At 56.4% G+C, this 12,295-nt stretch overlaps 6 protein-coding genes across 6 annotated transcripts; 3 read left to right on the top strand and 3 right to left on the bottom strand.

Moving 5' to 3' along the window:
- Positions 1 to 646: 646 nt before the first annotated feature.
- Positions 647 to 1,471, bottom strand: MAM_03103 (Cytochrome b5; the record flags this gene model as incomplete). Its single annotated transcript, XM_040821902.1, has 2 exons — positions 647 to 828; positions 1,381 to 1,471. The coding sequence occupies 2 exons, from the start codon at positions 1,469 to 1,471 to the stop codon at positions 647 to 649; spliced, it is 273 nt and encodes a 90-aa protein (XP_040680471.1).
- Positions 1,472 to 1,752: 281 nt separating this feature from the next.
- MAM_03102 (TPR Domain containing protein) lies at positions 1,753 to 3,386 on the top strand (the record flags this gene model as incomplete). Its single annotated transcript, XM_040821901.1, has 2 exons — positions 1,753 to 2,066; positions 2,138 to 3,386. 2 exons carry the CDS (start codon positions 1,753 to 1,755, stop codon positions 3,384 to 3,386), a joined length of 1,563 nt encoding a protein of 520 aa, XP_040680470.1.
- A 1,033-nt stretch (positions 3,387 to 4,419) lies between these two features.
- On the bottom strand, positions 4,420 to 6,026 carry MAM_03101 (DNA repair and recombination protein rhm52; the record flags this gene model as incomplete). The annotated part of the gene is made up of 3 exons (XM_040821900.1): positions 4,420 to 5,222; positions 5,273 to 5,961; positions 6,019 to 6,026. The coding sequence occupies 3 exons, from the start codon at positions 6,024 to 6,026 to the stop codon at positions 4,420 to 4,422; spliced, it is 1,500 nt and encodes a 499-aa protein (XP_040680469.1).
- A 920-nt stretch (positions 6,027 to 6,946) lies between these two features.
- MAM_03100 (nuclear envelope protein Cut8) lies at positions 6,947 to 7,953 on the bottom strand (the record flags this gene model as incomplete). Its single annotated transcript, XM_040821899.1, has 2 exons — positions 6,947 to 7,773; positions 7,875 to 7,953. The coding sequence occupies 2 exons, from the start codon at positions 7,951 to 7,953 to the stop codon at positions 6,947 to 6,949; spliced, it is 906 nt and encodes a 301-aa protein (XP_040680468.1).
- Positions 7,954 to 9,693: 1,740 nt separating this feature from the next.
- MAM_03099 (Nucleotide-binding, alpha-beta plait) lies at positions 9,694 to 10,926 on the top strand (the record flags this gene model as incomplete). The annotated part of the gene is made up of 1 exon (XM_040821898.1): positions 9,694 to 10,926. The coding sequence occupies one exon, from the start codon at positions 9,694 to 9,696 to the stop codon at positions 10,924 to 10,926; it is 1,233 nt and encodes a 410-aa protein (XP_040680467.1).
- A 349-nt stretch (positions 10,927 to 11,275) lies between these two features.
- Positions 11,276 to 12,119, top strand: MAM_03098 (Thioredoxin-like fold protein; the record flags this gene model as incomplete). The annotated part of the gene is made up of 3 exons (XM_040821897.1): positions 11,276 to 11,322; positions 11,413 to 11,433; positions 11,519 to 12,119. 3 exons carry the CDS (start codon positions 11,276 to 11,278, stop codon positions 12,117 to 12,119), a joined length of 669 nt encoding a protein of 222 aa, XP_040680466.1.
- Positions 12,120 to 12,295: the final 176 nt, after the last annotated feature.

Genomic DNA, 12,295 nt, shown 5'->3' with positions numbered 1-12,295 from the left:
GATCCCATGGTTCAAGTCATCTCATATATCCTGACTTCGCAACCCAATACGAAATGGAGCTCTTTCATCTCTCTCACCTTGCACCTTGGACTTTTCTTACCACCTCTGAGCATGTCAGTACCAACAACGCCGCATTTGCCCAACCAACTGGCGCAAAACCGGGAGGATCCCGTCCTGATCTGACGGACAAGGGCAAAGAGGAAAGGGACAAGAGGGTCTGGTATTCGGCGTCAGTGCCATGACTTGGAGCACCGAGTCAACAGCGGCCGAGACGTGCCGAGGGCATGATTCAACTCGTCGGGTCAACTTTTAGTTTTGTCTTTGCCCCCTTTTTTTGATGTCGTTACTCCTTGTCCAACCCTGTGTAACTGCAAACCAGTCATGCTACACTGTCAAGCCACTTCCGCATGACAGCGGAATAAAGTGATGATTGACAAATTGGCAGCAACAACATGACCCGGACACTTTTTCGATTCGAGTTTGTGGTGCTCGGAAATCAAAAATCACAGGTCGTTTGCATTTGCGTCTTCAAAGTCTTGAGAACAGCAACCATACTTCTCGCTTCTCGTAATAGCGCCCGTCAGTGGAACGAACCACATTTCTTCTTTTCTTCCTTCTCTGTTCCACTGTGGTATATATGATGGCACTATTCCATGTTTTCAGCTCCCTCAACAACACCAACAACATTGTAGCGCTTGGAAAAGAATGTGATCCAGTCGTTGAGCGTCTCTATCTCCTTATCCTCCAGGTCATGCCACTCCGGCCGGACATCCTCTGGCTTGGTAGATGTCTTTCCAAGGGCTCTTGACGCATCTTTTCCCGCAAAGACTATTGCTGACATGTCAGTTCTTAAAGCCGCCAGCCCAAGCTGTTGCAGGGCTCCACAGCACGCACCGTGATATGATCCCCCTGGCTGGTATGCTTTGTTGCCAGTCACATCGTAAACTTTGCCCTGCAGACGACAGATCAGTTGACGAGCCCCGAAAGACCATTGGTGTTTGGATACTTTGATAATAAGGAAGAAGAGGAGAAAAATGTGCTCTTGTTCAGTTGATGGCCCCATTGTACCTTGATGGCCACGTAACACTTTCCACCATCAACGCCTGCGTTTCGCCAGTCAGCATCACAAGCCCGGGTCTCTGCGTCATGCTCATGTGCGGCATCTTTCGAAGCCCCCGCTCCAAGAGCGAGGACATCGCAATCCACCTCGTCGTCGGTCGTCGTATCGGCTCGATAGTGAGTCGAACCTCTCCCAACAGCAAACATCCTCCTTTTTTTCTTTTTTTCTTTTCCCGCCCGCACAGACAGGCATGCGGCACGCCTCTCGCACGAGGTCGGACGGCTTCGTGGAGGAGTCGTCGGATGGATGGACGGACATACCAGTTGCCTTTGCCAGCTCCTCTACGGAGATGGGGTCGTCCTTGGGCGGGTTCAACCGAACGGGGACCTTGGGCTCGAATCTGCCAGCCATGGCTCGATGGTCTGAGAAATACCGCGAACGTGAGTGGTTTGAGCAAAGTGCCGACGATGGGCACGGGAATGCAACTTTCTTTTCTTCCATGCCAACTCTCCCCTCCACCTGGTCGTGACGTGACGCGACGCACGGACCCAGTCGGGACTAGCGTCGGTTCGGTTGCCTGCCCGCGCAAGAAAAGCGTCGCCGCTCTTCGGACCTCGACCGAGCAGCAAATTCCTTGGACCATCGACCTCCAGCCCTCCCGCGCGAACAAGTGTGCACGAGTTGCCGAAGCAATGCACGCCACGGCGATTGCCTCGACCTCGCCCTTGCAGAGGAGGTGTCTTGCGGGATTCTTATCGGTACAGGTCAAGTCGCGGGCCGCCGGCCTGAGCCTCGGAGCCGCGGCCACGTCGGCGCCGCACCAGACGAGATGGCAGTCGACCTCGCGGGGAGACGAGGACCGGAGGAGGCCTCAAGTGTCCTTCCGGCGGTTTGTTGGGCGCGCGCTGGGCACTAGTCTGCGCAACCTGGCTGTCGCCGTGAGCCCGCGTGGCGTTCGAACCGCGTACAGGGACTCACCTGTTGCGACGAGCATGAACATCGTCTTGTACACACTCGGTGCCCCGACCGCCACACTCACCACCATAGCTGTGCGACGTGCTGACTTGTGTTTCCAAGGCTCGCGTTGACTCTTGCTGTGTCCGCCGTTGCCATCCGCTCCTACGTCGTCAGCTTCTACAATTCCGAATTCAGCCGGTACCCTGAACCTGTGGCAAACACGTTGCGACGGGCAATCTACTACACCAACTACAAGCCCGACCCGGAGATGGCGCTGAAGTACTACAAAAAGGCCATGGAGCAAGTCAAGGAGGTCGGGCTAGACCCCTTCTCGGACGAAGTGCTAGGCATCCGCATCCAGGTGTCGTTCTGGCTGCAAAAGATCAACAGCTACAAGGGATCCATTGATGTCCTGGAGTCCGTGTTACAGGATTGCAAGAAGTGGGTTGGCGTGATGGAACAATCCGTCGCGGACGGCAACGTGAATGAGGCTGGAAGATATGTGAATGGACCAACGGGAAGCCGGCCAGCCGGCAGTGTCGAGGTCACAGCGCCGCCGCCCAAAGACGGCCCGGCCAAGACTTCATCCGGTACGGGAGGGGGAGGAGACGACGTCGGGGCCGAGCAGGACGACGAGGTCGAGACACTCTGGCGAAAGAGGCAGCGACTCCTAGCCAAGGCCGTCGGCACGGCAGTAAAGCTCGGCGAGTTGTATGCCGACGAGCACGTCCTCCGGGCAGACAAGTCACACGACCACCTGGTGTGGGCGGTCGAAACGTCCCTCGAGGAGTTCCGCCGCCGGAGGATCGAGGGCGTCAGGCCCGGCGAGCAGGACTGGCTGTCGCCCCCCGAGCTCGGCGGCATGATGGAGTCCCTGGGCCGCGACTACGAGCGCCGGTCTCAGTTCCAGCTGTCCGTTCCCCTGTTCTTCCAGGCCCTCAGACTCTGCGAGAGCCCGTGCCACAGAGCCGTCATCATGAACAACCTGGCCGCGTGCTTCGCCCAGCAGCCCGTCTTCGCCCCCGACACGGCGCAGGTCCCCGTGGGAGCCGCGCAAGCCCCCGACCAGGGCGCGCTCCCGAAAACGCGCAAAGAGTGCCTCGAGGCGGGACTGAGCTGGGCACAGAACGCCTACGCCCACAGCAGGGACGTCCACGGAGAGGAGAGAACGGCCGAGTGCGACGAGGCATGTGCCGTGGCCCTGTGCAACTGGGGCGACGTGGCCGCCATGCTGGGGCAGACAGACGTCGCACGACAGAAGTACAGGCAGTGCATCGAGATGAGTCAGGAGATGGCCTTTGTCGACGGCGTCAGGCAGGCCCAGGACGCACTGGCCCGGCTAACAGCCACGCCGGAAAACAAGACGTGACGACGACGACGCCATCGCCCAGTTCCCCGAGCCCACGTTGTCCACGCCGTATTCAAAACCAGGGGAGGCCATCGTCGGCAAGAGCCTCCGCCGGGAGTCAATGGAAAATCTAGCGGCCAAAGAGTACGTACAACAAAGCGAATAGACTCGGCCGTGCCACAAGTTACATCCACCATGCATGCCGTGCTCACCGTGTGTGTGTGTCTCGAAAACATGCCGCGGTACAGAACCTGCACCGACACGGCGTCCGCATCAGCCCTCACCGTCCTCGTCCCGACTCCCGACGACCGCTTACCCCCCCCCTCGCATGTACCCACCAGGTGACGGTCAACAAACAGCCTGGAGTCGCAATAGTAGCCCTGCCAGTCGTGGGTACGGACGGCATGCGCAGCCAAAATGTCCATGAGCCATGCTCCCAGGCACCCGCCAAAACCAGCATGGATATAAAGTTAGTTTAGCCTTTATAGCTTATTTATAGTTTTACTAGTTTCTAGCTAGTATTTCTCTTATAACTATATTATATATATATGGCTGCTCATGCACCAGGTACCAAGGTGTAGCCAGGCGAGGCCAAGTTGACGCCGAAAAGGCACAAAGCTGCTCTCCTAGCCTTCTTCCTCCAATGTCTCGTCTCGCGGCCGCTGTCCCCCCTCCCCCTCCAGACTACTGAGCCCATACGAAATTAGCCAACCTTGAACTGATTGATGTACTACTACTGCTTGGAATCGATCCGACAGCAAAAGCGACGCGGGCCATCATGCCGTCTGCAAAATGCGTTCCTGTTTCACAGGCTACATTTGGGACGAGCTGGGTGTTCGATGACGCAGAGTTCGTCAAAGAATACGCTTCATCAATTACCGGCGCTGGAGTCTGGCAAGTTCTAGATTGTACATAGAATCATCATCGAGAGATTCGATTGATATGTTGTTGTTCGTCGTTCCCGCTCAAGAGATATAAATACATGTCCTGTTCCCAGCCGCAAAATTATATACGCCACAACACCGTCATGGACCAGGGGCAGAAGTTGCTGAGATTACCCCGTCCTCTGTCGCTTCACATCGAGACCGCCTGCGGCTGAAGCGGCCGTGTTCGTTCCGTTGCCTTGTGCAGCCGTGTTGGCCGGCAGATCAACCAAGGGGGCTCTTGCTGTGCCTGTCTCGCCAGGTAGAGGTCTCTTCATCGTTGGCGGTCTGTAGCTTCCTCTGTTTGCCAGGGGGCTTCCAGCAGCCCCAGGCGCACCAATCTTTCGCGCCTGGTCTAGGGACGGATTGATGAGATGGCCTCTGGTTGCCGGCCCCCCTGGTCGTACTGGGGTAAAGCCGGCCGCGCTGGACGAGGATGCGCCAGACTGGCTGTTTGCCGGCGCAACGTGTTGTCCGTTTCTGGAAACAGGTTTTGACGACGTATGATCAATCCCAGGCGTCTTCCTGATGGACGGACTTTCAGCTTTAGGATTGAAGACTTGTGAGCTGCCCAGCCCCAATTCCTTGACGTCAGAATTGCGACTGATCGATCTGGCGGAGAAAAACATTGCTGCGTCGCCCCCCGGAGGAGGCATTGGCGGAGCGGCGGTATTGTTCATACGCGGTGAATCTCGAACGGCGCCACCAGATTGCGCATTCCCACCGCTGTTTGGCATTTGCGGCCCTTGGGGCCCGAAACCTCCTGAAACGGCCCTCATCGTTGGGCGGCTTGGTCCCTGCGCTTGTGCCTGCACTTGCCCTGGCTCATTGGGTGGCGGCTTCGGACCCTGTGCCTGCATGGGAGCTAGCTGGTGAACAACGATTTCGTCCGGGTGGCCTTCTCCTGTAACACAGAAGTCGGCCTCGTCGATTTCTACTGATATTCAGTTTCGATTTCCTCGAACCCGTCTGAGGAGAGCATACCACCGAGGAAGTCCTCAAAGGACTCCGCAGCCTCCACGCTTAGAGTAGCCGGTGCAGTCGTGTTCTTGACAGGCCCGGCCGTCGCACTTGTCCCACTCATGGAGGCGTCTTTCCTGACGAAATCCGAATGTCTGTGGAGGTTATCTTGGTTAAACTTCTTGACTGGCTGTGCCTTGACCTTTGTGACCTGCTTCACGTAGTCTGTGTCGTAGATGCAGTTGCCCAGGACATTCCCAAAGCTTCGGAGCGCCCTCTTGAGTCCATCAGTTGTGCCTTCTTTTTTGGCCTTTTCAAAGGCCGTCGCCTTTCCCTTGGCATTCTCTATCGAGCCGTAGCCGATGTCTTCGTGATATGTCCCATCTCGCAGCGTCACTCGAACGATCACCGAGAGGCCGATGCTGACACGCTGGGTTTGAGGATTTTCGTCGGCGAAATCGACTTGAATATTTTGTATGGACGACGACCACCCATTGAATCCAAATACTTCGTTGGCTAAGCCAATGACCTTCTCGGCTGTGAGATAATGCACGCGTGAACCACCGGGTCCCGACCGTGACGAAATGTATTCAGGGCCGAGTTGCTTGTCAAGTTTCGACGCAATAGTGGCGATTTCTTTCGCTGACCAGGCCGACACTCGTGGTTTGGCCTCCTCAAACGGGTTTTCCCACGAGGTATGTTGGTCGCCCGGGCTGCTTGCAATTGTGAGCGAACCGTTTCATGTGGAAGACAAGAGGGAGTGAACGCACGCAGGCATGATGAGCCAGAGTCGGAGCACGGTATTTCATCGACGATGGAATTTCAATGCATCTGGCTGTCCACAACGAGCGTTACCACGGGGTGCACCGTCATTCGAGCAGTCAAGGCTGATTGCAGCGATGTCCAAGGTGCAGTTGCGTGCCCGGCGCGTTTCTTGGCCTGGGGCGCGTCTGGCAGGCGAACGGGTGAGCACGTGACGTTGTGGCAACTTCCAGGATCTCGGCAAGGGCCGTAATCGCCCCACCTCGATAAGACTCGTTAACTTTTCCAATCGCCAGACATGTTGGTGGCTATTTATATCCATTGAATGCCGAGGCAAGAGTGCCTGGCAGTGTAATTTCAGTTGGCTCTGCTTGTAACCTCACCGAACCCATTACAAAAATATATCCGCACCTTCACAAAGAAAACCAAGTCATGTGGTCCGGCGACACCATAAGCAGGAGGATCCACCAAGTCCTACATTACCAACCGAGTAATGGGTATTATAAGATTTGCCTTGCCTGCAGTTATAGTCCCCCTCCGCCAAGCTTTGACTACCTACATAGCGTAAGGGGTGTATGCGTACAGAAGAGCGGCTTTGCATTCGCGGAGACAATATAGCGGAAGAAAATAGAGGAATGAAGGAGTCCCCAGATGGAAAACAGCAACCAGAAGCCCTACTAATCTCGAAATAGCAGCAGGGAAACCACAGCACAGGGAAACAGAGAAAAATATGAAACGCCGATCCATCCAGGTGCATATGAAATATCAACTCCCAAATCTATGCTGTCTTTAATGCAAAACAAAGGTCGTCATCATGTGTCGTGAAATTGTTGTCTCCTTGCTGAAACCAGAGACGAGATGTCAGTTCTCTTTCTGTTTGGTTTGGTTTGGTATGAATTGGTTTTTCTCGATTCAGCTTTATGAAATTAGGGGTTTTTACCAAGGTCCGACCCGTACAGGGGACACGTATGCGCCAGACATGAGTTGGGTGAGGATGGAGTTTTGATCAGACGAGTTGCCCTGTGCGCCAGGTCCCGGTCCCATCCAACCCACGCTGTCAGCCATGGCGGACATGGCGGTGCTGAGGCGCCCTCCTGACTGTTCATTGTGACGAGACAGCGTCTGGTGCCATCCGCCGGTGTGCAAGTTCAAGCCTCCACCTCGTTTACCAGCCTCGGTGATAACCAGAGCCCAGGCCCGTGAAATATCATCGTACGCACTTTCCTTGTGATGGCGATAGGCTTGAGGCTCCCAGTTGGGCAGTTCGTGGATAAATTTCGTGGCGCCATCAAGAAACTGCAACGACGTAGTCGGCTGTGTCTCGATGGGCGGGAGATATTGAGGTGTAAAGTCGGAGAGGGCATCGATGAGGGCAGTCAGGGGTTCCTTGACTCGATAATATGTGTAATCAGGACTGGACTCGCCATAGGGTACGGCTTCCTTCAACTTGACTTGATAGTCGTGCAAGACATCCAAGGCAGACAAGACGGATGGCCGAGGCGCTCCACTGACGACTTCCTGACCAATATCCGGGTGGCGTTCGCAGAGCCGTTCCAAGACCATCCTCAGCTGGCTGGCATCCAGAGTCTCGAGGAGTCGGGGTAAGGTAAGGGGTCGACCAATGAGCTCGTTTGATCGTACTTTTTTCGATGGGCGGGCAAGCGGGCGGGTTGAGATGGCAGGCGAGCTCAATGGCGACATGGTTTCATCCCCATCGTCATCAGCCTTCCGCTTTCGATTTGACATGGCGAGTAGGGGTGAAACTGTTTTGAGGTCAGCAACGACGGACGCAGAACATGGGTGAACGGGTGCGGGCCCGGAAAGACCAAGGTTGTGGAGGCAGGATCGTGGGATGCATACGCACCGGATCGCTGGGGAGACGGGCGAGGGCTTTCGTAGTGGTGAGGGAAGACTGGCGGCTGCGGCGACAACAAAACATTCATGATGAGAGGTTTGGGGGCGTTTAAGCAAGGCAAAATCGTCCGCAGGGCGACTATGAGAGCAGCCGAGCACAAGTTTGCCGCAGCAGCACGATTTGTCGGGAGGTGTCGCCCACTAGACGTAGCGGTAGGTGCCGTCAGGAGGCGATACTTGAAGGGTTTGGGAGTTGAGGATGTCGCGATGGATGGCTGGATGGCTGGATGGCTGGTAGGTGAAAGCTGAACAAGTCCACGAGGGTGTGAGGGGAAGCAGAAAGGGCAAAATGGCCAACGCGGAATGGGAAGCGGGAGTCGTAATGAGACAAAAGTTTGGCTGGATGAGGACGCGGGCAGCCTGCAAATCACAGCCAACTTCAGGAAGAAGGCGGTCAGAGCTGAGGAGGGCCCTGGTGGCGCCTAGACGTGCCCTGGCTGGCAAATTTGGACGTTGGATGGGCAGCCCAAGGAAAGCCAAGGGACACGCAATATGGGTGACGGGGTGACGGGAAGACGGGCAAAAGGCGGGGGGGGATGGAAGACGGAGGCAACAAAATGGCGACGGCGACGGCGACTCGACCGACTGCTGGTGCTGTGCCGATGCAATGCGAAGCGACGCGCTGCGCTGCGATGCGATGCAGCCGTTGACCAGTTGACTGACAGTTGGGAAACAAACCAGACGGGAAAAGGGCAAATGCCTGAAAACTGAAAACACAGTTGATGCAAGGATGCAGCATGGGGGCGGCCTGGCGCGCCGTTCATTTTGGACGCATCCAAAAGCCAACTGTCTGCGCCGGATGTTCGGGGGTCGGGTGACGCCTGGTGGGCAGCATTGAACCCAGCTGGACTTGGACTACCTGGGACCGATGCCTGGCTAGCGCTCAATTTGGGTGGCTTCAGACGCTTACCGGGCTCTGCGAGCCTACCAGACTCGAGTGCTGCAGTCCTCAATGCTGCAACTATCGCTGGCGCCCACTTTACTACAGGGCTGGCTGGCTGGCTGGCTGCTTTAGCGTGGATCCGTCCTGCCGCGTGCCAGCCGGTCCGCATCATGGATTGTCGCCGGCCAGGCCAGTTCCAAACAAACAAAAAGGAGCCAGGCCGGGTCTCATCCTCGCTGGTCCCCGTGCATTTTCGCGGAGAGCGGCCCGAGGCCCAAGCTGCGCGTCACAAACGTGGCAATCAATTACATACGTAACGTTATATGCTTTGCTTGATTGAGTAAACAGGACAGAGAAGTAGCTACGGAGTAGTACTTGGAATTGCTTCAACCCGCCTGCTTCGAAGGTGCCCACGCAGGTACCCAGTACTTGACCCACGTGCCAGAATTAAGAAATGCGGCTGGCAACATTGGCCAGATGTTCAAGACTGACCAAACATGTCGTGACATATGCATCATCCATCATCTTCTGAAGGAAGTAGCAAGTCACATCGTCCTTTCCAGCTAGGACTGCAGGCTGTCTTTCGAGCCCAGCCAGAACGCCGAATTGCAAGAACCTCGGGCGAGGCTGTGCTGGGTACTTAAGTACCTAAGTAACTACTTAAGTACCTGGGCACTGCGTGAGTGCGCAGCACATTCATGTCACTGGTGGAGTACGAAGTAGCTTATCGTTATCGTGTCAACGCCAAGGGAAAAATTTCTGGCTGTCCTTGTATGTGCAGTTCTCTTTTCTTGGGATTTCCCGTCGCGAGTGTTTTCCAAACCGATTTGCTTCTACGTTCATTTTATTCGTTGCTTTGGGGCCTCTGCGACTCCAGGATTTGCCAATGACTAGCGTTGAACAAAATGAGGCCGTCCCCCAGGATGCAGACAATGTCACATCCGCCAAGCGCAAGTCTGCGATGGACGAGATCGAAGTCGACCTCACTCTCCCCGAACCACCATCTAAACGAGCCCGTCGCGCCCTGAAAAAGGGCAAGCCCATCCTCGCCAAGAATGACAGTGGCGACGAAAAGAAAAAAAGGGCAGATGGCGACGGCGAGCAAAATGACGAAAAGGCCAAGGCCAGGTCAGAGCACGCCATCTGGGTTGGCAACTTGCCATTCGCAGTTACAGCCGCAGAGTTGAGGCAATGGCTCGTGGATAACGCGGGCGGAGTCCTCACCGATGAGTCCATCACGAGAATAAAGATGCCGACCGCAAAAGACCCCGGTCGAGACAAGAGCCAAAGGCCTGCCAACAAGGGCTTTGCCTATGTCGACTTCGCAGACGTGGGCGGCAAGGTTGCTGCCATTGCCTTGACGGAGACGGAACTCGGGCACCGCAAGCTTCTGATCAAGGACGCCAGGTCGTTTCAGGGCCGACCCGCCAAGGAGAAGGAACCGTGGGCAGTAGAGACGGGACCAGATGGCAAGGTCAAGCACGGTGCCGAGCAGAACAAAGACGTTGACCCCAATGCCAGCCGGAAAATTTTTGTCGGGAACCTGAGCTTCAAGACGACTGAGGAAGATGTGCGGCGGAACTTTGACAAGTGCGGAGAGATTGATTGGGTCAAGGTCGCTACCTTTGAAGACACCGGCAAATGCAAGGGTTACGGATGGGTCAAGTTCAAGGAGCCTGAAGCGGCTGCGTGGGCTGTCAAGGGATTTGTCAAAGTGAAGGAGGCCGTTGAGACGGAGGAGGACTTCAAAGAGGGCGATGAGACAGACGACAAGAAACAGGACCAGCAGAAGCAATTCAAGACGAGGAAATGGTGGGTGAATCGTATGCTGGGTCGAGAACTCAAGCTGGAGCTGGCCGAGGATGACCAGTCTCGGTACAAGAAGCGGTTTGGCAAGGACGCCCAGAGACAAGCGAATGGTGGCGAGAGAAAGGGCGTATCCTCACAAGGACGAAGCTCATCCAGGCCGAGGGACGAAGCAGCGAGCGACGACCCGGGTGCCAAGTCGGATGCTTCGGACAAGAAGACTAAGCTGCTCAAAGAGGCTGCTGATATTCAAATTGCTAGACTGACAGGACGGAAAGTGGACTATACGGGCACCAAGGTCAATTTCAATTAAATAAACTAGCGCATCTATCACAAGTATACATGTTTTGGGATGGGCATGCCCTCGCGAAGCCATCAATTTCGAGGAACTCGCCGTTTGCCTGCAGGGTCGGGATAGACGGGACGTGTGGCGGCTCCCCCAAATCACCCACCCCGCATCCCGCATCCCGCATCCCGCGTCCCGCATCCATGGATTCCCGGCCGTGACGTCGGTTATCCATCAAGCACACCACGACATTTCTCGACAAAGGCCAACAACCTTGTCTCTCGGAGCTCTCATCGGCCCCGAGACGCCTGCTCTCCCAGGCAAGCCATTGAGCTGTCACGCATCGCCGCACTCCATCCAGTCTGGAGCAGCAACCATGTACGAATCGCAAGTGTCATTCGCCCTCGACACTATCTGCCCGTGGTAAGCACCTCAAACTCCCCAAGCGCATCAACCTCCCAGCCGCCCGGATGAAGCAACCCCGAGTCCAGGACAAAGAGCCAACTCCCCCAGGACATACCTAGCAAAGAAGAGGTCCGTACGCGCCGCCTCCCCCATTCCCGTTCAACCTTGCACCCACGCGCCTTCAACCACCACTGAGACGCCCGCACGCCCGCAGACTGGAAGAAGCCCTCGCCCGAGTGCGAGCAACCTCCCCCCCGGTATCATTCGCCCTCCGCTTCGAACCATTCCAGCTCTTCCCCGACTTCCCCGACACCAGCGACAAGCAAGCCTGGTACCTCCACGAGAAGCACTCCGACAACGAGGCCGCCCAGCAGGCGTACCAGTCCCACATGACGTCCCTCCTGGAGCCGCACGGCGTGAAGCTCAACTTCGCGGGCGAAATGGGCAACACCCTCCACGCCCACCGCGTGATTCAGCAAATCCAGCAGGAAAAGGGCACCGACGCCGCCAGCCGCCTGGTACAAGGACTGTACAGGCGATACTTTGAGGAGGCCAAGCACCCGTCGCGCGACGACACGCTGGTGGAGGCGTGTGTGGAGGCGGGCGTGGGGGAGGCCGAGGCGAGGGAGCTCGTGCAGGACAAGGAGACGGGTCTGGCAGACGTGAGCGCAAGGTTGAGGCAGGTCGCGATGGACGTGGACGCGGTGCCCGTGGTCGTGGTGGAGGGCAAAAGGAGGGACATCACGCTGACGGGGGCCAAGGACGTCAAGGATTACGTCAAAGCCCTGGAGACGGTGATCAAGGAGAGCGGCTGACCCGTCCGCCTTGGGGGAGCGGCCGTTGGACGGTGACCCCTTTTTTGTTTCGTCCAGCGAAAGACGCCCGGGGCCAGGGCCATCACCATGTCCTGGAATACATGCCTTCTTTTCCTTGTTTTTTTCTGTATTTCTTTCGTTGACAGACACACAGGCAGAGAGGATAAAAACAGGTC

Source organism: Metarhizium album (assembly GCF_000804445.1).
Source record: "Metarhizium album ARSEF 1941 chromosome Unknown scaffold_5, whole genome shotgun sequence".
NCBI lineage: Eukaryota > Fungi > Ascomycota > Sordariomycetes > Hypocreales > Clavicipitaceae > Metarhizium > Metarhizium album.
The sequence above is the reverse complement of the archived record's forward strand: the minus strand, read 5'-3'. Positions and strand labels throughout refer to the sequence as shown.